Source organism: Ambystoma mexicanum, chromosome 12 (genome assembly GCF_040938575.1).
Source record: "Ambystoma mexicanum isolate Mex_15411 chromosome 12, UKY_AmexF1_1, whole genome shotgun sequence".
NCBI classification, from domain to species: Eukaryota; Metazoa; Chordata; class Amphibia; order Caudata; family Ambystomatidae; genus Ambystoma; species Ambystoma mexicanum.
Genome location: NC_090936.1, coordinates 34,312,581 through 34,336,357, shown reverse-complemented (window position 1 = coordinate 34,336,357; position 23,777 = coordinate 34,312,581). Strand labels below are relative to the sequence as shown.

Sequence of the window (23,777 nt, the reverse complement as noted above, 5' to 3'; positions counted from 1 at the left end):
TTGCCTCCTTGAGGATTTCCATACACATTTGAGGAAGTTCCAGAAGATGTATGTAATTTTGGGCTGTGATCTGTGTCTACAGGCCATGTGCTGTGTGGTGAAGGTAATGGGCTCCTCACCCGGTGTGTGATGTGTCTGTTGTGAGAACTGCTTGCACAGTAGGGCTGTGAAAAGGTTTTCCCTTTGACAGGTTTTCCTTTGTCCACCAGTGTAGCGCTTGAACCAGGGTTAGCGAAAACCACCACTAGACCGTCTCACTGCCTGCTTGCCTGAGACCACTGTTTCGCTAACCACTCTTGAATTGGGCGCATGCGCAGCTGTGCGTGCGGAACCAGGTAAATGCATGAAGCCATCATGCCGAGCAAGCGCATTGCTTTGCATACGGTTATTTGGTGACCGGCTAGATACTGAGGTATTTGTAGCAGTATGTTTTGCACTCTTTCGGTTGACGGAAAGACTAGACCCTCTTCTCTCTTTATAACAGATCCTAGGAACTGTTTTGTTCTGCTTGGCACAAGACTTGATTCTTTCTCGTTGATTGAGAATCCCAATTGGAACAGAAGATTGATAGTTCTTTGGGTATTTTGCTTGGGGGATTCCCCTGTTATCAGCCAGATAAGGGTACACTGGTATTGACTCTCTGCGTAGGTGTGCTGCAACTACCGCTAGTACCTTGGTGCATACCCTTGGAGGGGAGGCTATGCCGAAGGGTAGCACCTTGAATTGGTAGTGTTGATTCGCTATTTTGAAGCGCACAAATCTTTTATGCGCTGGGAACATTGAAATATGAAAGTATGCATCTTTCGTATCCAAGGTTGCCATGTACTCCCCCTGTTTTAGCCGTGGGATTACTTCTTTTTTTTGCTAACTAAACAAAACTAAACCCGATAAAATAAAAAACAATATATTCGAAAAAACCAAATTCAGCACTTTCGTCTCGACAATTTTGACTGGATACCATTACTTCCTGTAGCATTGTAATGCAGAATTTCTGTGGTTTGACATAGGTGTTTGCAGGGCGCAGGTCTAGGACAGGGCGCATTGTTGCATCTTTTTTCAGGCCAAGGAAGTACATTGAATAAATAGCCTTGTTTACCGGGACGATTTCTATGGCATCCTTTAGTAGCAGTGCTTTGACTTCTTCCAACAGGATGCGTTGTTCTTCCTGTGAAGTCTATCTTTGTCTTGTCGGGTGGTTGGCTAGTGTTTGAATTATCTCTATGCAATACCCCCTCGCCATGGTGGAAAGTACCCACTTGTCCAACGTGATTGCCTCCCATACGTGGGAAAAGTGAGAAATAAGACCTCCTATTGGAGTGGCATGGGAGGGAACCTGTAGTGGGTGGTCATTGCTTAGGAGGGGTTGAGCCCCCTCTTGAGGAGGAGGATCTGCCCCTACTTCTAGACCTTCTTTGGCCTCTTTGAAAACCCCGTTGGGAGGACTGCCCTTGGAAAGAACCCCAGGATGAATTTAGCCCACCCTGTTTGTAGTTAGGGGACCGCTGGGAGCTCTGACCTCAAAACTGGCTTTGTGTTTGAGCCCCCTCTTTGCCCAAATGGTTTGTTAGTGAGCTGCCCTAGGGATTTGAGGGTATCATATTCCTGCTTTGCCAAATAAAGCGTTGGGTTCAATGGGCATGTTTAAGAGGGTAGCCGGGTCTCCAATTTGAAGCCCGATAGACAGAGCCATGCGTAGCGTTTCATTAGTGTGACTTCTGCCATGATTCTTCCCACATTGTCTTCTGCATCCAGGTTGTTTTTAAGAATGCACCTTGCCATCTGTCTCCCCTCTGTGATGGTGTGTGAGAGCTGTGTTTTTAGGGGCTCTGGGGCTGAGTCTATTTGTTGTGCGATCATGTCCCACTTGTGGCAATTATAGCTGGCTAATAGCGTAGTATTATTAGCTATTCTTGTTTGGTAGGCAGCTGAGGAAGCTTCTTCCCTGCCCAGGGTGTAGATCTTTTTACTCTTCTTGTCAGGATGGTCTTTGGCAGAGGCCAGAGGGGTTCCCGCTCTCTTTCTTGTGGTGACTACTAGAGAGTTAGGCTTCAGCTGCCCGTAATGTACAAGGGGCCTGATCTAAACATCTTCTCGATGCATAGGTTGACTGCCTGTGTCAGACTGGGGGTAAGCAGAGAGGGCTGAAAAAACCTCTGGACCGATTGAAGCAAGGGGATAAACTGTGCTGCAGATTTCTTATCCTAAAGGATGTCGTCCTCAAAGTCTTTATCAATCTGGTCTTCCTGGGTATCTATCTTAAAGTGCTCCGCAGCCTTTAAGAGTAGATCATTATATTGCAATTGGTTGTCTACCGGGGAGTCAGCCACTGGTGGGTCGTTGTGGTCTGGAATGACAAGGTAGTGGCCTGCATAGTGCTTTTGGCTGCGGGAAGATAGCTGAGAGGCAACATGCTCGCCTTGGAAGCAAAACGACACGGAGCAGCACAGGTTCGATCCTCGGGTCCGCGCTTAGAAACCTCTGGGTATTAAGCACGTTATAAATAACCTAACCTATCATATATCATATATCATGCGGGCTGTATGCTTGCTGCCTCGTCTTGTGGGGGACCATGAAGGTTGTGGAGCTGTTCGGGGTGTTCATCAAAGAAGTTTATGAAACTAAACATTCTTCTCATGACCCTATCAAATTGTTCAGGGATCCACTGTGAGGAGCTTGGCAATACAGAGGGAGCAGGTGTGGGTGATAGTTCTGGGGCAGGGATCTTATGATGCGTTGCCCCTGAAAGGGTGTTGTCAGGGGTTGAGTAATCCCTACTTTTTGTACCATGTGACTTTGTGACTTGGGTGTCGAAGATTGAGTCTTTTTGACGTTCTGGCTTTTAAAAGGCAGTCGGAACGTGTTTCTTTATTAAGTTGCTCATCTTAGAGCTTTTAGCCAGTGCTGTCGATGCGTCCTTTTGAAGTCCAATCGCCGGAACCCGAGGATTTCCCAGATTTAGATGAGGTGTCGGAAACGGACTTGGGCGTTTGTTTTGGGGGCCTGTCGTGTGGTGATAGCGACCGTGATGGCTCAGAGAACAGGGACTGTTCGGACCTTCCTTTCGACACCGTGCGTGGCTCATCGGTCGACAGCATGGTCGACTTTCGGCCATAGGGGATGTGCATGGTGTGGGGCGAACTGGGGGGCCTGATCTGTCGGGTGTCACCCCTGTAGCAGAAATGCTGGCCTGCCTGTTGGCACTGGGGGCTTGCAAGCAGGAATCAGCTGGGTCCCGATCGCCCTTGGCGTCAGTTAGGACGCTGATGCTGCAATCGCTGGAGGCTCCCTCGACGTCCATGGCGGTGGTCCTGTTACAGGACGGACAGAATTTACAAGGAGTGTTTTCCATTGTGTAAAAAGATGGCAGCCTGGCGAAACAAATGGGAGTATAGGGGAATATGCATTCTCTAAGTGAGACTGGAATATGAACCTGACCCCGCTCTCCCTACTGTGCAGGGGCGTGGCTGTTGGGCCTTGAAAGGATGTCGACGGATGGTCTTCTCCTTGAAGCCGTTGCGGTATACGGTTGTTGAAAGGACAGAAAGTAAAACAAAGTTTACACTTTTATTAAGTAATGGCATCAGCCAAGAAGGAACTCTGCGATATGTGTCCAACTACGATGGCGGTAGAAATATTGGAGGCACCTTGACGCGTGAAGGACCATGGGTACAGTGGACGTCACACTAGGGATAGTATTACTGGCACGCCCTGCCGACATCCCTTTTTGAGTTTTGAAAACAAAAAATGTAATACTCTGCAGCTACCACTAGATGTCGGCCTATGCATAGCATGTGATCTAAGCAGATCCACAAGCCTCAGAAATACATATATATCTTCACTGGCTACTTTCACATGCAATGCTATGTTAAAGAAGTAACAGGCTGTGAGATGTGAGAAACCTGAGAGTATTCTCACTCCTGCACCCCACGGATCCTCTGCACAGGTGGCAAGGGAGAGGCCATCACTAATGCATCTCGACCCTGGGGGCGGAGAAGTGAGGGAGGATCACCTGGGTGGCAGATTCTTGGGAACGGGGAGTGGGATGCCCTTTGCCTAATGACAGCCATTCCAACCTCCTCCCCAACCTTTATGGGCTATTATAATCCAGCTCCACCCATATCACCATTGACACTTGACAGTACTGGGACGAAGAAGAGGCAACTAATAGCAATGAAAACTATACTCTTTTACTACTCTAGTACTGGGAAGAGAAAGATGCCTGCTAGGAGTAGTGAAGGTCAGGCATGTCCCGATAATGCGAGTCGGGCAGGACTGAATAATCATTCACACCTGCAACCTGTCAAGGGGCTGAGGGTCTATAAATGGAGCCCAACCCAGTGGCAGAGAAAATCAACAGGAGAGAAACCAGGAGGCTGGTGCAAGCAGCAGAGGACCGTTCAGCATGGCGTAGGAGTGAGGGCTCCCTGGAGCAGACCAAGAGAGGTGAAGGGAGCCATACTGGAAGGCTGCCCTGTTCCTTTCTATTTAAAGTGCTTGTTCCCCTGTGGTGTAGGACCACCCCAGGAGTGTCTGAGTAGAAGAAGCTAGAGCCCCGGTACTAGAGGAAGGAGACCGTGTGATCCACGCTGCAGCACAAATATCCTAAGCGGCCAGCGAGTTTCTGGTGCTTAAGAAACCCGGTGCGTGTGTGTGAACTTAAGCATTTTATGAAATACATTGTATTAGAGTGGCCGTGTGCAGCAGAACGCACGTTTTCAAAGGTCTCCGAACAGCTCAATTAAAGTGGAACAAACATTTATGCTTGTTGAGTGTACAAGAAAGGGGAAGACTTTGTATCAGAGTGGTCACGTGTGGCAAGGCACACGTTCTGGAAAGACTCAGAACACCGAACTATCCAAGTAAAGCAAAACAAGCAGTTATATTTGTATACCATTAAATAAAAGGGAATATCTTGCATCAGAATGATCGCGGGTGATGAGAAACACGTTTTCAAAGGTCTCCGTACATTGAACTATACATTTAAAGTGAAATTTACATGTTTTGAACTCTACATGAAGGAAACAAAACCCCCTAATTATTGAACACCAAATTGAATTACCAAACCTTTGAAACCAAAAGGTGACGAGAACAGGCAGACAAATGACACTGCAGTTTGATACACAGAGACAATTTCAACCTAGGGGAAAACTACAAAATCATCTGAACTATGCATTTGAAAACAACATTAACCAAACTCTGGAAGACAAAAACATTTTGTCTTTCTTTTGGACTTGTGTTTTGGAACTTGGGGAAAAGAATCTTGAGTCCTGATTAGAAGCCTTTCATTTCAAGGTCATTTTGTGTGATTCGGAAGGTGATCTCGAGTCATAACTTGGGGAAGGAAAGCCCGAGACCTGAAGAAACTTTTTTGCATTCTAATTCTAAATAAGGGGAGTTTGGGACTTTACTTTGTTGAAGTGTTTTATACTTGGGGGAGGGGGGAAGGGAGCCGAAAGGAAGCTGCAAGCTGGAAGAAGCTCAGGACTTTGTGTAGAATACGGTTTTCTGTTGGTTGCTGATATCTCTACACTTTGTATAATTATAGTTCTGAGGTCAAGCATAGGTTCTGGTCACAGACAGATTCCTAAATTGAACTCTTTGACTCTGACTTTTCTTAGTTTTATTTAGGTAGGGAAATCCCACCTCAGCATAGGGCAAAGAAGGCCCTTTTCCATCCTGACCTTTAAGTTAATAAAAGAATTTGGAATCTGTTGTCTGTGTCCTCCTTCAAGATGCCTTCACAGAGAAGACTGGAATCTTTCATTCTGCAATATAAAGCACAGCACATGATCCAAGGCTAGAGAGCGTTAGTAGGACATACTTATGTTTTTTGCGAATCAGAAACCTGGACCGGGAACAAGTGACATTTTTCAAGAATTCATTCTTCTCATGTCCAACTGTGATTAAGTAACAGCAAAACTTTACCATCGCCAGACTTCTTTTCCCTTCAAAGTTGCATTCAGATGAAACTAAATACAGCGTCCAACCTCATGATGTACAGTTGAATTTTGCAGCAACACTACGCTGCCATGTAATACACATAACAATCTGTAATTACACATTGTTTGGAGAGCAGCGCCTTTTTGGATGTTATTACTAATTACCCTAATTGGCCTTCTGCATAGAGGAAGGGATGGCCATGAGGGTCAAATGATACTGCCTGCTATGCAACGTAACGCCTGGGCGGTGTGGAGAGGAGCCCCTCGCCATAACTCGGCCCTTCAGCAGGGGCAAGTCACAGCGATGCACTACACATCCATTAAAAGGAGGACGCAAACGTAGGTACATTTACTGACCAACAAGTAACCTGGTGATGCCAAGGCGTGCAAAGACCACCCCCTGCAGGGATGGAGGGACACCCCCTGCCCCCCCATGCAGCAGGAGATTCATTCTCTGCTTACCTGCATCCGGAGGCTTGTTTATCAGCATGGTGTGCATGGCCATGATATTCGGTCCAGTAAAGCATTCCACGTACTTCACGATCTGCCGACAATACAAGATTGCAGCCACAAGTCAGTATATACATTTATTTTTTGATTAAGTAGAACTAAAACTAACCTGAACAATAAGAAAAGTTCCTACAGTCATTCATTTCTGTACGCTGTGCACTGTTTCAAATAATTTAACAAGACAAAATGCATGTACCAGGTAAATACCACTTGGAATTATTTTTTTTCTTGGGGATAGCAAGAAGGTGCTTATATGCTCTGAAGTGGAGACAGGTAGTGAGGGCGCTGAATTACTCAGCTGCCCTCCACTCATAGCATTAGGTGTATTTTCTTATATTCCCAGTTGGAATAGCAAGTAACGCCACCCATTTTTTGCTATAGTTCTGCCCTTTCAAGCACAAAGCAGCTCCTTCTGCAAATGTGCATTAATGGCATTTTTGTTATTCTGTGCAAATTAATACCCAACATGCAAGGCACACCCACTGGAAGCTGGCCTGAGATCACCAAACATACATGTTAATCCACACTTTTAAAATGAAGGGGATGGAACACCATGGGGTGGAAGCCATTTTTAAAGTGCATCCATGGTGCCATGAAAACACAGCGGAAAAAATATTTGTGGTTGGAGAAACCAGAAGGTGTCTCACCCACTAGCCCCCAGGATTTGTTATCCAGGTGGCTAGGACACGGCCATCGCTTTTGGATCCAGTTCCTGGGGGTGGACCAGTGCAGGGGATGGACCAGTGAGGGAGGATCACCTGAGGGAGGGGACTTTGGGGAGTGGGACAACGGATGGTGAGACGCTGTATTCCCTTTCCTGTAACACCTTAACCCCATCCAACACAGTAGGATATTTAAGAACTCTACCCCCCCGCTCCCCTTTACAATACAAACACTTTCTCACTGACAGCCCGCTCTAAGGGAAAACAGACTAACACCCGACCCGTGTACCTGACATGTCCCAATACTATGGTCAGGCGAGGTCAGGCAATTATCGCCAATCACTCACACCTGACTTCCATTACACTTCCCCACACGGATAAAAGACAGAGCAAGAGAGTACACTCTGAGCGAGGCAAAGCACACACGGAAACAGCAGTTCCAAGATGGCAGTTTAATGAGAGGAGAAAGATGGTGAAACAGAAGGGGGGTCACATAGAGGGAAGTTCCCTTGACCTTTTCGACAAGGAACCATTACTTCCATGAAACCTCGAGAGACAGCGTAAGACTAGGAAACCACGCTGAAGAATCCTGCATTGTCTGTCGGAGGTACCCGGAGCCCTCCCACGTCAGTAATCAAGGCAGGGAGAATCTCCAGCCACTGTGGTGCTGTCCTTAGCTACAAGAACAAAGCCACTTCAGTGAAAGCAACACAGCTGGTGAGTTGGGGAGACCAATACAAGACCGGTCTGTGTTGAAGCCAAGGTTGCAAGCAGCAACATTGCGAGCGCTGGAACAAACATTGTTAAAACACGTGTGATAAGCGACGCAAATGAAGTTAAACTGCTGATGACTGATTGAACTTTAAATAGAGCTACAATACCTTTGACAGAGTGGTCCGGTGCCTCATGGGTGCTCGATCGAAGGTCTCTGTAAGGTATCTAGCTGAGGGAGATCAATTGAAAGCTTTATGTTAAAGTGGGTCTGAGCCCAGCAGATGGGGGCCCGGGGTGAATCGAAAATCACCCAACAAGTTGTAGACGAGAATCCTGAGGCGACAGGAACTTTTTGAATGTTTGTCGCATCTGGCCCTCTGAAGTAAGAGCGTGCCACTTTGTTCCATGCTGAAAACATCGGAAGGCAGGCCAACGGCCAGAATTTCCTGACATATAATTTCTTGAACACCTTTTTTTGCATAACATTGTTTCCCACACTATTTGTATTTAGAAGTAAGGATTGGCAATAGCTTTATTAGTATAAGCCTCTCTTATTCTGACAAGACACCACTAGGACTGTGTTATTATTATTTGATGGTGGTAGCTTACTCCCATCTTTATATTTAGGTTTAGATAGGTGTTTTTCAAACCCAATTGAAGTTCAATAAACAACCTTGAACTGTGATCGCTTGTGTCTGCCTCACTGTGTGATACCATGCCTTCCTAACAGTAGTTTTAGGGAAATGAAGACAAAAAACTGAAGTGACATACTTGTACCTGTCTGTTCTTGTGCATAACTTCTAACCTTACTTTACTGTGTACACTGAGAATATGGGTCAAGTATGTAAAAACCTAAATCCCCCAACTTAACCACTTTCGATTCCTTCCGACACATCTCCAGCGATGAGTTTCTTGACCTACTATCTGCTAGCAAACCGTCTGGCTCACCCCTTAACCCCTGTCCCACCTCTGTCCTGAAAGAAAAATTCTCGTCCACCTGCGCAGGAGAACACACAAGAACCATATTAAATGACTCTCACAGCTCTGGCACCTTCCCCGATGCCTTCACAATCGCACATGTCAAGCCTCTTCTTAAATAAACATCCCTAGACCCTCTCGACCCCAAAAACTACGGACCCATCTCGAAAACCAGATTCCTTGCAAAACTCATCGACCGGACAGCATACTCCCAGCTAAGTGCCTTTATTGACTCCAACAACCTCCTCGACCCGGCACAATCAGGCTTCAGACCTCGACATGGTACCGAAACCACTCTAACCTCGATCTGGGATGATCTTATGGTCACTGCAGACTCTGAAGGATGCGCAGCATTAATTCTCCTCGACCTCTCTGCAGCCTTTGACACGATTAACCACTCAATTCTCCTTGACCGTCTCCACTGTCTTGTAATCCGTGGCACCGCTCTCAAGTGGATCGCCTCCTTCCTCAGCAACAGGAGACTAATAACCCTGCTCTCCCCTTTTGTCTCAGCCGCTCACTCAGTTAATAATGGAGTACTGCAAGGCGCATGTCTATCTGTTCTTCTATTCAACCTCTATATGTCTACCCTCCCTCGAATCATCCGCCCGCACATCTCGCGCTACAACTACGCTGACGATACCCAAATCATCCTTAAATTCCACAATTATGACATCAACCCCCAGCCCGACCTTGAAGCCCGTCTCCTAGATATTGACCGATTGATGACAATAAACCATCTCCTCTTAAACCCCACAAAAACTGAAATCACGGTGTGTGGCAATACAGCACTTCTACCTCATCCTCTACCTTGGCCCCCTTCCCCAGGCCAACCTCCCCCACCCTCCGACACAGTAAAGAACCTAGGCTGCACTATGGACGCTGGCCTAACCCTCTCGTGACAGATCAGCAATGTGTCTAAATGTTGTCACTTCCATCTCAAACTTCTCAGGCACATATTTCCCTACCTCTCCTTCCCAAACAGACTTGCCTCTGTTATATCGATTGTAATGTCAAGACTGGACTATGCCAACTGCCTATACCTAGGAGCGCCAGCATACCACCTTAATAAAACGCTGCTGCTAAACTGCTCCTCGCCCTGGGTCCGGCCCTCCGAACCCTCCACTGGCTCCCAGTCGGACGAAGGGCCTCCTTCAAGACACTCTGCATCATTCACCATGCAGTACACAAAGCATATTCATATTCGACTCACCCAAGACTATGGCCCTCATTACGACCCTGGCGTTGGACCATGGTGCTATTAGCACCATGGTCCATGCCGGTCTCCGCCATGGTGGATGGCGGAATTACCGCCCCCATCACAAGGTTGGCGGGGGCGGTAATTCCCCATTCACCATTTGCCCTTCCCCATTCCCATTTTGCCCCATAGGGCATAATGGGAACGGGGAAGGCGATAATTACGGCACCGCTAATAGCGGTTGCCGTGATTATCGCCAAGGTCCCTTTGCGGCACCCACTTGAACGGCTGGTCTACACCAGCCGTTAAGTACGGGTCCCGCAAAGGGACCTTGTAATCAGGCGCTAATGGTTTAACGGCACCGCCCCCTTTTACGGCGCCGTTAAACCATTAGCGTCTGGGTCGTAATGAGGGCCTATATGACATTCCACGAAGTACTAAAAACATGGCTGTTTCCATAACACCAACCTCAACCTTAAAAGCGACTGAATTTCCAACAACCCATTGACGAATTACACACTGGGACTCCCGACCATGTCTTCAATGAATACGACCATTAATTCAGCTATAGACAACTGCATCCCTGAATCCAGAATAATGATTTCCTTGGATCAAAACGCCTCCAATCTCCCTGTTCAACAACTCATCTAGTCCTGTGAGGTCGCTGTGTGACCCGTATGTCGCTGTGTACCCTGGCCACCTGCTCCTGTGATGTTGCAATGTACCCCTCTGTATGCCCCTCCCCTCTAGTCCCTTTGATGCCACTATACCCCGCTGTGCCCATGTATCGTTGTGTACCCCGGCCAAATGCTCCCGTGATGTCGCAATGTATCCCTCTATATTGCCCTCCCCTCTCGTCCCAGTGATGTCGCTGTATACCCACTGTGCCTGTGTATCACTGTGTACCCTGCCTCCCTGTTCCTTTTGATGTCGCTATGTATCCCTCTACCCCCCGACCCCCGTCCTGGCCCTGTAATCATCCCAGCTCTCTGTCTCCCTGTGCCCCTTATGCCCCTGTGTCGCTGTGTACCCTTGCCCTCCGCTACAGTGATGCAGCTATATCCCTGTGTTGCAGCTATATATCCCTGTGCTGCTGCTATATATCCCTCACTATTATTTGTATTTGTATTTTATTAGGTTTTATATAGCGCTTTACACCAAAGCGCTTTACATAAGGACAATAAGAATACATAACAAGCATTAACAACATGTGAGTCAATTATCAGAAAACAGTATATAGAACAATTTACATGAACAATATGGCATTACATGAGTGGTATTGGGCCGGGAGGGAGAGGTAGTAAAGATATAGGATGTGATGTAGGACTGTCGTGAAGAGACAGCACAGGCGTTAGGATGGTAATTGGAGGAGGTAAGATTTGAGAGAAGTGTGGAAGGAGGAATAGGAGGAGATGGAATGGATAGGGATAGGGAGAGGGAGACGGTTCCAGTGGTAAGGGGCCAGGAGTTGAAAAGATCGGGAGCGGGATGGGGCACAGCGCAGAGGAGGGGGAGTGAGAAGGAAGAGATCAGCACAGCGAAGTGGGCGAGGGGGAGTATAGAAAGTGAGGAGAGAGGAAAGGTAAGGTGGTGCAAGACCATAGAGGGATTTAAAGACGAGGCAGAGGAAGTTGAATTTGAGATGGAAGTGAAAGGAGAGCCAGTTTAGCGAGGTAGAAGAGAAGAGATGTGGTCGTGAGGAGAGAGAAGACAGAGCGAGCGGATAGCAGAGTGGTAGATGGATTTAAGAGGGGTTAGATGAGTGGAGGGGAGACCGAAAAATAGAGTGGAGCATTAGAAGAGTCTAGAAAAGATGAGGGAGGAAATAAGGAGTTTAGTAGCATGGAAGGTTAGGAAGGGACGGACTTTACGGATGTTATAGAGGTGGAAGCGGCAAGAGCGGGCAGTGAGAGAGATATGGTGGGAGAGGGAGAGGTTGGAGTCGATGTGAAGGCCAAGATTGCGGGCGTAGGGAGAAATGGGGGGTTGGGAAGAGGAAAAGAAAATGTGAGGAGGAGGAGGAGGGGGGGAGATTGTTAACTGGGAAGAAAAGGACTTCCGTTTTGTCAGCATTAAGGGTGAGAAAGTGGGAGGACATCCAAGATTTGACAGCAGAAAGGCAGGAAGAGAGCTTGAGATGGATGTCGGGGGAGAAGGAAGAGCTGGGTATCGTCTACATAGAAATGGTGAGATATAGCAAAGGAGGAGATAATAGGAGCTAGGAAAGAAGTGTAGAGTGAGAAGAGAAAGGGGCCGAGGACAGATCCTTGGGGGACGTCATGGTTAAGAGGATGGGTGGGGGAGGTGTTACCACCCCAGGAGACTGCAAAGGTGCGGTTGGAAAGATAGGAGGAGAACCAGTTGAGGACAGAGTCTTTGAGGCTGAAAGATGAGAGAGAGAGTTAAGGAGTAGAGCATGATCAACAGTGTCAAAGGCAGCTGAGAGGTCGAGAAGAATGAGGATGGAGAAGTGTTTCGAGTAGCGGGCAGAGAGGAGAGAGTTGAGGACAGATGTGAGAGCAGTTTCAGTAGAGTGGTGAGGGCAGAAGCCAGATTGAGTAGGGGGAGGAGAGAGTGGATAGAAACAAAGGAGGAGAGTTGAGAAATACGTTCAAGGAGTTTAGATAGGAAGGGCAAGAGGGAAATGGGGCGAAAGTTGGAGACAAGGTGGGGTTGGCAGAGGGCGTTTTCAGGATAGGGATGATAGTAGAATGCTTGAAGGAAGAGGGAAAGGTAGATGTGGTTAGACAACTGTTGAAAAAGGAGGTAAGGTAGGGAATGAGGAGGGAGTAGATTTTAGTAATAAGGGAGGTGGGAATGGGGTCAGAGGGAGAGGCAGTAGGGTGAGTTTTAGATAAGAGGAGGGACACTTCTGATTGAGTGACAGGAGTGAAGGAGGACATGGTAGAGGGAGGGGGAGAAGGAGGAGATAGGAGGGGGGAGTAGGAAGGGGAGCTGAGAATGTCTTTGCGGAGATAGAGGACTTTGTTAGAGAAGAAATTGGCAAAATCAATGGCAGAGAGAGGTGAGGCAATGGAATGGTCAGTGGTAGGGGGAGAGAGAAGACGAGTTAAGGTTTGGAAAATTCGGCGGGGTGGGAGAATTGGGAGTGGAGTAAGTCAGAGAAGTAGGATCGTTTAGCAGATTGAAGACAGTTATCGTAGAGGGTATGATAGGAGAAGTAAGAAGATTGGTTAGAAGTGGAGGGGTGTTTTAATCAGCGTCGTTCAAGGCGTCTGAGGCGGCGACGCATGGAGGAGAGTTGAGTAGAGAGCCAAGGTTGGGCAGGTTTGCGAGAGGGGCGAAAAGGAGAGAGAGGGTGAAGATCAAGAGTAGAAGTGAGGGTAGAGGTTAAGGTGGAAGAGGCGTCATTGGGTGAGAGAGCAGAGAAGTGGGAGAGAGGTGGGAGAGAAGAGGAGCAGGAAGCGCGGAAGAGAGAGGGGTCAAAGTTGCACAGGTCGCGTCGGTAAAAGGGGGTGGTGAATGAGAGGGAGGGAGGAGGAGAGGAAGGAGTGGTGAGGGAGACAGAGAGTAAGGACTGGTCAGAAAGATAATTGGGTAGGGAGGAAATGGGAGAAGCAGTGAATGATGAGGTAAAGATGAGAGCAAGAGTGGAGCCAGAAAGGTGAGTGGGCGGGGAAGGGAGAGGAGTAAGAAGGTAGGAGTCAAGAATGGATAGGAAAGGAGAAACGGCTGGGTTGGAGGAGAGATGGAGGTTAAAGTCACCCAGTACAATTAACGGGGTGGAACTGGGGGAAATGAGGCTGAGGAGGTGATCAATATCCTCGTATAAGGAACCAAGGGGGCCAGGAGGACGGTAAATAATAAGGAAAGATATAGCATGTGGGGAGTTAAAGATTTTGTACATGAACTCGAAAGAGGGGAGGACAGGGAGAGGAGAGGGACAGGGAGAGGAAAGACAGTTGTGACGAAAGAGAAGGCCAGTGCCTCCACCACGGCCTGAGGATCGAGGGACATGGGCGAAGGAGGAGGAGGAGGAGGAGGAAGAAGTGAGGGACGCTGGAACTGAAGTATTGTGTGGGGGGATCCAGGTTTCAGCGATACAGAGGAAATGAAGGTTGAGGCGTAAGAATAGGTCAAGGACTGCAGTGGTTTTGTTGCAGATTGATCTGGTGTTCCAGAGGGCGACGTTGATGGAGTTGGGTTGAGTGCAAGCTAGTTGCGGGTAAATGAGGTTGTGACGTCTGATTGATGTGTTGGGGTGGTGAGTAGGTTGGGAGTGCGGGGGTGGAGGAATGTTAGAGGAGGAGATGGCCATGATGACAAAACAGAGAGTGAAGAGGGGGGTGGGTAGAGGAAAGGGGAAGAAAAGGGAAAAGGGGTTTATTGGGAGGTGTAATGCATAACAGGGAACGCAGGCTTATGAGAGTGCGGAGATAGGAAGGGGTGACTAAAGAGATGAAGTGTGTAGCAAGTAGAGTAAAGTAAAGGTAAGTGACTGGCGGGCCAATTTTAGTGGAGGTCACTGGTAAGTGAAGTGGCAGGCCACTTAGTGGTTGAGGATAGAAGGGGGGAGGTCGCAGGTAGTGGGCAAGCAAGGCCCCGGATGGTATAGCAGGTTAACAGCAGTCAGAAATGGCTGCGTGGCGAATGAGGACGGAAGCAACAAGACCCAGCCCTTCCAGCCAAGGACAGCATACAGCACAGACTAGGAGAAGGAGGCAACCAGACGCAGGCCCATAGGCAGGGGCACTGAAGAACTGGCAAGAGGAGTCAGCAGTGGGCAGCCAGAGACTCAATGCCGAGATGGGTGATGGTGAGAGGAGCCAGGTGCACGCAGAAGAGAGGAAAGATGTAGCTGTCCAGAAGGAGCACCGTTACTGCCACAGGCACTGTGAGGTCTAGGCTGAAGGGGGATGGAGGTAGCCAGGCGCAGTCCCATAGGCAGAGTCACAGAAGAAATGTTGAGGAGAGTCAGTGCTGGGCCGGTAGAGACTCAAAGTCGAGAAGGGTGATGGGGAGAGGAGTCAGCTGGACACAGTGGAGAGGAAGAATGACGCCGTCTGGAAGGAGCCCCGGTACTGCCGCAGGCACAGTGAGGTCGGGGTTGAAGGGCAGATGAGATGTCGCCGGGAGGCACCAAAGGGCCGAAGTGGGTCAGTGGTAGCAGGACCCAGTGTGCCTAGATGTAGCCGGGTAACGGTGGTGGCCACAGGATGAGTTCTCCAGGGGGAGTCGCTGCAGAAGGGCCAGCAGTAGTGGAGAGAAGTGGGTTGGTGGTAGCAGGACCCAGCGCGCAGAAGGCCAGCAGTAGTGGAGAGGAGAAGTAGGTCAGTGGTAGCAGGACCCAATGGTAGCAGAACCCAGCGTGGCCAGATGCAGCCGGGCAACGGTGGTGGTCACAGGAAGAGGCCAGCAGTAGTGGAGTGGAGAAGTGAGTCGGTGGTAGCAGGACCCAGCGCGCAGAAGGGCAGCAGTAGTGGAGTGGAGAAGTGAGTCGGTGGTAGCAGGACCCAGCGCGCAGAAGGGCAGCAGTAGTGGAGAGGAGAAGTGGGTCAGTGGTAGCAGGACCCAGCGCACCCAGATCCAGCCGGGTAATGGTGGGGGCCACAGGAAGAGTTCTCCAGGTGGAGTCGCTGCAGAAGGGCCAGTTGTAGTGGTAGCAGGACCCAGCATGACCAGATGCAGCCGTGCAACGGTGGTGATCACAGGAAGAGTTCTCCAAGAGGAGTCGTTGCAGAAGGGCCACCAGTGATGGAGTGGAGAAGTGGGTCGGTGGTAGTAGGACCCAGCATGCCCAGATGCAGCCGGGCAATGGTGGTGGCCACAGGAAGAGTTCTCCTGGTGGAGACACTGCAGAAGGGCCAACAATAGTGGAGCGGAGAAGAGGCTGTCAGGCGGGAAGAAGTGGAAGTGCAGCAGAGTGCTTAGGGCGGAGGTCACCGGCAGAGCCGCAATACCGCCACGGGTCAGGAGGAGCAGGATCCAATTGCCCGCAATCACGGGGGGCAGGACCCAATCGCCCATAATCACGGGGGGCAGTCAAGGAAGGCAGGAAGAGCACAACACCGCGGGTCAGGAGGAACAGGACCCAGTCGCAAGTACTCACGGAGGTCCGCCAAGGAAAACAGCAGAAAGTTGCAGCTGCGCCAGTGGAGCAGGCGCTGGAGAGGCAGGCAGGTAGGAGCAGAGCCAGCAGACTCGGAGGCAGAGAACAGTTGTGGACTCCAACTGGGAAGACTTGGTCCGACAGAAAGGGCAGGCTCTGGTGCGTAGTCTGACAGGAAGAGCAGGCTCCGGTGCTCAGGAGCAGTAGAGGCAGAAAAACATTTGTGGACTCCAGCTGGGAAGACTTACACCGACAAAAAGTGCAGGCTCCAGCGCTCAGGTAAATAGCAGGAGCAGTAGAGGTGGACTTAAAGAAGAGAAGCTGGGATCACCATCTTGCTGCCTACGAGGCGGGAACGGAGCAGAGACAGAGTGCGGAGTTCTGGTCGAGTAAGGATGTGAATGCACTTAGGAAGGTGAACCAGGAAGTTATCCAAAGTAGAATAGTGCAGGGTTGGAGAGTAAATTGTAAATAATAATGCTCTCTGAACGCTTGAATCAGCCCGAGGAAAGGGAGACGCCGGATCAGGCGACCGATGCTTGAGCGCCCCCTGGTGACAGTGCCCCTCTAGTCCCAGTGATGTCGCTGTATACCCCACTGTGCCCGTGTGTTGGTGTGTACCCCTCCCCTCCAGGCCCCTTGATGTCACTGTATGCCCCACTGCGCCTGTGTATCGTTGTGTGCTTTACCTCCCTGTTCCCCATGATATTGCTATGTATCCCCCTGCCCCCGTCCTGTCTCTAATCTCAACCCTCTGTCTCTATGTCCCCCTCTTGTGTCCTTCCACAAAGCATATGCGCTCCGAAGTCGCTATGTATCCCTCTACCCCCATACTGTCGCTGTAAAGCCAGCCCTCCGTCTCCCTGTGCCCCCCATGCCCATGTGTCGCTGTGTACCCTGCCTCCTGTTCCCGTGATGCTGCTATATACCCCTCAGCATTACCTGCCCCTCTAATCCAGGTGAACCCACTGTATACCTCACTATACCCATGTGACGCTGTGTAGCCCCCCTCGAGCCCCTGTGATGTCGCTGCATGCCCAAATGTACCTGTGTATCACTGTGTGCCCTGCCTCCGTCTTAAACATGATGTCGCTATGTATCCCTCTACCCCACTGTCCAGTCACTGTAAGCTCAACCCTCTGTCTCTCTGTTCCCCTTTTGTGCCCATCAACAAAGCATATACGCTCTGTGGATGAACTATCTTATCACACCATACCATATCAATATGCTTACTCTCTACTCTACACCATCACACAGAGTACAGCTATACCCCTCGATAAATTCGGCCTAGCTGCTCACATACGAACACTATCCCATAGGTACCTCATCACTCTAATAAAACGCAAAAGTGTACTTTTGTGAAGTTTTCAAAAAATGCACAACTCTTAGACATTTTGTTAACATTTAACTGCATATCACTGCTTTGTCTAGCAAATAAATGTTAATAATGCCACGTGCATAACTATCTTATTAGAAGCAACTCTGTCTTCTGCTTCTAATGCTAATTATGAGCTATGCTGGTAGGTTTTTTAAAATAACCATGAAAGGTATATGAAAATAAAAATGCTGCATAGCCCTGAGCTCTTGGTGTCCACTAGATGAGAAAGCCTATGACTGTTCTGTGTGTGCCAAGTGCTGCTTCTGGACTCCTGACATTTTGTGAACCAAGATGATGTCACAGCAGTCCATCTTTTGGGGATATTGACAATTAAAATCTTTTTTTTTAAAATCTATTTTATTGGTTTTACAAGCTTTTAATAAAATACACATCATAATGTAAATTGTTTCGTCCATCTAATAGTTTTTCGTCATTTTCAAGGAAATTATTTTACCTAAAATTCTATAACTTTATACATGTTTATAGATTATCAGAAGGCATGTGAATATTACATTTCAAAGTTGCATCATGTACATGCAAGCCTGTTGAATAAAAAATCCCATATATGTTTCCCAGCAAAAGCCCCTTTACATTGCTAGTCCAAGACCGGGCCTTATTCAACATTACGCTTTTAAAACAGGTATTTTCTCTTATTTGCAAAAGCACATTTTAACACGTGGTGAAGTCTGCTGGGGAGCCCCTTTCAAAAGGTTTTATCTTCCATTTGACTTCCCAACATTGTTTTGCAGCCCTAGTCAGTTTCTTATACAGCAATCTGTTCAGGGCACAGGTCCACTGAAATTGACATATGCCCTTAGAGCTAGGCTTTCTTTTGAAGCATTGATTTTTAAACATTTTGTAGCCCAAACGTCAAGCATTTTTCCGTGCGGCTGAAAGTAAAGCTTCTGTTGATTTCCCAGATTTGGTCTAACACAGCCTGTTATTCAGGGATAATGCTCTCTTCTGCTGGAGCACAATCTGAATATGGATGGACATGGCAGGGCCTCACTGATAAAAGCAGTGAGATGTTGAACAGAGGAAAAGAGTGTCAGGACAGCATCCCTTTCAATGTAAAATATTTCCTTTTCAATGGGGACTTTTTAGCAAGCAGCAATTTGCTTCTTTAGTACCCACAAGAACACACCGTGGCAGACTTTCTCAGTGTGCTCCCTGTTCAAAACTGCCCAATAGGTGCTTGGCAAAACAGTGCAGCCATCATTTTGTAGCTGCAAAACGGAGTTTCGATGCGGTGCAATGGTGCTCCAAGGAGCCAGTGCAGCCATTTTGCTGCTAACTGCTGAAGTGCAGTTTGGTTATGGATGGGAATTCTGCTGAGTGGGTCAATGTATCCCACATGCCCCATACAAAGCTACTTAGCACAGTGTTGAGATCTATGAAAAACTTATTTGGGATGAGGTACGGCACATTAATAAAGTGATATAGCAGTCTGGTCAGGGCTATTATCTTCACCAACGATATACGTCCTGCCACTGACGGGGGGGAGTTTCTCCCAGAATTTGATGGATGCCTCGAGGCCCTTTTTCGCTCTGAATGTTGGCTTTATGTGTGTCTTCAATGTTATGGTGTATGTTAATGCCTAGATAGCTAAATGTGTGGGTGTTCCATCTGAGTTCTAGACAGGGGAGTTGGTCTCGTTCTTCCCGCCCAGCCCGCTAGGGGAAATGAGCAGGATTTGGTTTTACTTATGGAAATCCCCGAGAGGTGTGCAAAGTTATCCAACACTTCCAGATGTGTCCCTAAATTGTGTTCTGGATATTACATATATAAAAGTATGGTGTCTGCATACAGGGAGATGACATGTGTGGTTCCGTCTATCTGCAGTCCTGTAGCGGCAAGCCCTGCCCCGTGCCCCACCAGATCGGGAATAGGTCTGAAATGTGTTTGCCTGTAGGTACCCTCGTTGCTGGTCTAGCGTAGAGCATGTGTATCCGTCGCATTAACCCTGTCCTATTCCGTAATGTTCTAGTGTGGCGAACATTAATTTCCATCTTACAGAATCAAAGGCCTTAATGACATCTAGAGCTGCTACAGCACAGCCCTTTGATCTGGTATGTGTTCTGTCTATGACCGCCTGGAGTCTTCTTAGGTTTGCTGTTGTGGATCTGCCCAGGACGTATCCGGTCTGGTCTGGATGGACCAATGGGGCGATTACTCTTTTAAGCCGATCTGCAAGGATCGCTGTAAGGATCTTGGTGTCGTAGTTTATTAGTGCAATCGGCCTATAGGACTTGCATAGTTTGCCGTCCTTGCCTGGTTTTAGGATATGTGTTATTGGGGCCTGTTCCATCGAGTGCGGGAGAGAGCCGGATTCATATGCATCTTGTAGGACCTGTAATAACCGTGGGGCTAGTACGTCAGTGTACTCTTTATAAAATTCAGGTGGGAGTCCGTTGCTGCCTGGTGTTTTCCCATTGGGTAATGAGGTTATGACTCCCTGTATCTCTTCTAACCGGAGGGGCTATCTAGCATTTCCCGCTGTTCTGTAGTTAGGTGTGGTAGCCCTACATGTTCCAAGGTTTCTAGTATGTCTGGCATTTTCGAGTGTGTGTTATCTTTGTATAATTTGCTGTAGAAATCTTTGAAGGCAAGATTGATTTCGTTTTGTGACCACCATGTGTCCACTTTCTATTATCTAGTCCTCGGACCAGCCAGGCCAGAAGTCTGTGTTCCATGCATTTTAGTCTTAACGACATGAGGGTGCATTCTTTGTCCTCTCCCGGTGTGTCCCTTTTTTCTAATTCTTTAATTTCAGCTTCTAGTCTGGAGATTTGGTTTTCTAGGTCTTTTTGGACTTCACCCGTGGTAGCTATCGCTGCTCCCCTTATGACCACTTTGTAGGCCTCCCACACTGTGCTGGTGCTGTCTACGTTGCCCAGATTGTACTTGTAAAACTACTCTGTTTGGGCTCTCTCTGAAGGTGGGACCTCGTAGCGATTCTGCGCGCAATTTCCATGTGGGGATGGGTATGGAGCGATCTGCGAGTCCCCATTGGATTATCAAGGAGGAGTGGTCGGATAGAGTTCTGCCCTCTTAGGATGCCCTTATTATGTTCCCCATATGTTCTTTCCCTGTGAAAACATAATCGATCCATGTGTACATTTTGTGCACACTCGAGTAAACTGAAAATTCGTGCTTGTTAATGTTCAGCCACTGCCATATTTCTTGTAATTCCAGATCTGAGGTCAGCGTCTGTAGAACTTTGGACGAGGGGGGGGGAGAGGCTTCTGTGTGTGATGTGAGCTGTCCAGGATTGGGTCCAATATGCAATTGAAATCTCTACCCCAGAACCACTGGGCTCCTCTATACGGGGACAGGACAGAGTTGAGCGAGTGGTAGAACGCGGTCACATTTTGATTAGGTGCATAGGTTTTTATTATGCAGAACTCTTTTTTTTGTCTATATATCCATGTATCAATATGATCCTGCCCTCTGAGTATTTATGTAGGATTCGGTTTGACACGCCAAGCACGAACCATATGAGCACTCCTGTTGCGTTGTTGATGTACACCGAGCCGTATCCTTTCCCTCTCCATTTTTTGAAGATGTGCGTCTGTTTGTCTGGTGTTAGATGGGTTCCCTGTAGCAGCGCAATTTGGATGGCTTTTCTACAAAGGTTGGACATCACTCTCATTCTTTTGACATACCTGTTTAGGCCACGTACGTTCCACTTAATTATTTGAAGGTTTTCTGTCATTGGGTGTTTGCTGCTTGCCTTTCGTTTCTATCATTGGGGACCATGAGCCCTTGTCTGGGGTGCCAGATTGTATTGCGGTAAAGTTGTTGATCCTCATTTTTCATTTTGGCCTTGCAGCCTGCACTGGTCATGCCACTGTATTCCTGTCTTTCAGCGCCATCTTTGGTCGGCCTCGTCTCGACCGCTCCCTCCACTCTCCCTCAGGTCCACAACCACTGGGTTCCTTGCAGCTTCTTGTTTTTGTGATCTCTCCACCGAGAGGTGGCTTCCCCTTGTGACTTTAATAACTGAACTAAAACATAACAGTGAACTTGGTGCCATCGGCGTGATTCCGTAGCGGCTTCTCCACCATCTTCCTGTTAGCCTCGGGGAGTCGGTGTGTGAGTACTCCGGGTTCTCCTAGTTCATTTGAGTCAGGTACGGGGTCTAACCCCATTTGGTCAAGAAAGTGGAGGTGGGATGGTCTGGGTGTGGTTTACCGCTCCCCACCATGTATCCAGGTAGGTTCTTAATTCGAGTTTGCTTGGGTTGGGGTGCCGAGATCCCGCTATTTGTATTCGTATTCATGATGTCAGTGATGGTAAGGTCTGTGAGGAGGGATGCTGATTGGTTAATTTGTTCCGCCTGTTTCTGTTTGGGTGTTTCTCCTGGAGTTGCCCTAGGTTATGTTCGTCAATCCAGGAATTTACTGCTTCTGGGGTCTCGAAGAATAAAGATTTTGCATAATAGAGTGTTTTCATTTTTGCCGGGAAGAGGAGCATATATTTGATTCCCTGGTGTCGTAGTGTCTCCTTGGTTGGTACATATTGTGCCCGTCGTCTCTGTACTTGTATCGTGTAATCTGGGTATATTGGCAGGGTTACTGAGTCTCATTGTATTACACCTCCCTGTCTGGAGAAGGCTAATATATTTTCCTTGTCACGGTAATTGAGTATCTTTGTGATAATTGGTCTCGGAGGGGCTCCTGGTGGAGGTTTCTTGATGAGGGCTCGATGTGCTCTCTTGACTGTGAACCCTTGTGACAGGGTCGCTGGACCTATCTCCTGGAGTTGTAGATTTTCTACATATTCTGTTGGGTCCCTTCCTTCTGTTCCTTCGGGCAGGCCTAGTATCCTTATGTTGCTCCTGCGTGTTCTCCCTTCTGCATCTTCTGTGTGATCCTGTAGCATTTTGAGTTTGAATGTCAGCTCTTGGACTGTACTCTCGAGTTCTTTAGCCGTGGAGGAGGTCTGTTCTAATTTCTGTTCTGTGTCGCCCACTCTGCTGGCAAGGTTGCGAACATCTTGGCGCAGAAGGCTTGCATCGCACTTAATTTCTCCTATGTGTGTTTCAATGGAGGTGCGCATATCTGCTATTGCTTCCAGGATCTTGTTCTCGTCTGCGCATTGTCGGGCTTCCGACTTGGTGCCATCTGGTCGCTCGTCTTGTTGTGGAGGGTCCACTTTGGGGTCGACTTTCTTCGCATAACTATCCATTGTCTCCTTTTTGGGTTGTGCTGTTGTTTGTGGTGTGTGACTGCTTTCCTCTTCCCCTCTGGCATTTGGGATACAGGCGGTGTTAGCTGTTTCTAGAGCATGCTTTGGCTATGTTGTCTTGATACTCTCGTACAGACAGTTTGTTGATTACATTTGTGTTGCGTCAGTCACTTGGTATGGTCGAATAGATGGCTAGAGCTGCACACAGTGGGTGGGTTATGAGGTGCAGGGTTTCCGCCTGTGCCTGCGATTTCACCGAATGTTGATTTTTTATTTTTTGCGTATTATGTCAGGGTGTTATTCACATCTGTGTAGCCCTCTATTTCCTGGGGCCACCAATGCGCTGTTCTTATCTGCTGTGTTGTTACCGCCCCTCTCGTGCCATCCAGCTCCTTCCTTGGGGGCTCAGCAGTTTTGAATCCAATTGCTATATGTGCTTCAGGTCTGGTGTTATATGCTTATTGGCGTCCTTGAGCCCGGGTTGCGCAGTGCTTGGGGAGTGGTGGCTTCTCGTCTCATAAACGGCGTATCTATGCCTTCAAGTTTTCATGATCTCTCCCTGGTTCACTGTAGCGCCTTGATTTCCTCCAGCAGTGAGATATCAACTGAGGGAGCCTATAAAGACTATCTTCTTGGATGCTTTGTCTGCTTTTCACCGTGTATGGTAATGGACCTGACACTGCTTGTTTGGACAGGAGAGGTGTTTTAGTAGCCTGATAGCAATCAATGTTTAATCTTGCAGAAGCTGTGCATACATAGTCTGAAGGCGATGTTAATACTTCCTGTGGATCTCTCGTGGATGGGCTTGTGCAGCTGTGCAATGTCTCTCAATCAGCGTGTGTGGGAAGCTGTTTGAGACCAGGTTAATGTTAATGTTAAAGGACATTTGTACCGCACACTATCACCACCAAAGTAGTCCCCTGGCGCTCTGGCGGCTCTGAAAAAGGGGTGGGGAGGGGGTAGGTTAGTGGGAATAAGCTGGAAAAGTGCAAGAGAGCAGTGATGTGCTGTTGGCAGCCTCAGCCCGGTGGGTCCGTTGGCTGGGCTTGGGGTGTTTTACGGTCGATAGTCGTGTGCTGCTGTGCAAGTCTATGTGTGGTTTGTTTTGTTGTTGCATTGTTGTGAAGTTTGTGCGGAT

General features: G+C 48.3%; 1 protein-coding gene across 5 annotated transcripts in view; it reads right to left on the bottom strand.

Annotated features, from left to right (window-relative positions):
- The window catches only part of LOC138513218 (phytanoyl-CoA dioxygenase, peroxisomal-like), a 266,335-nt gene that overhangs the window by 89,416 nt on the left and 153,142 nt on the right, over positions 1 to 23,777 (bottom strand). For all 5 annotated transcript variants that reach the window (XM_069627873.1, XM_069627874.1, XM_069627876.1 and 2 more), the window contains one exon: positions 6,402 to 6,483. In XM_069627873.1, coding sequence (XP_069483974.1) covers positions 6,402 to 6,483 — 82 coding nt within the window. The remainder of the gene's footprint in view (positions 1 to 6,401; positions 6,484 to 23,777) is intronic.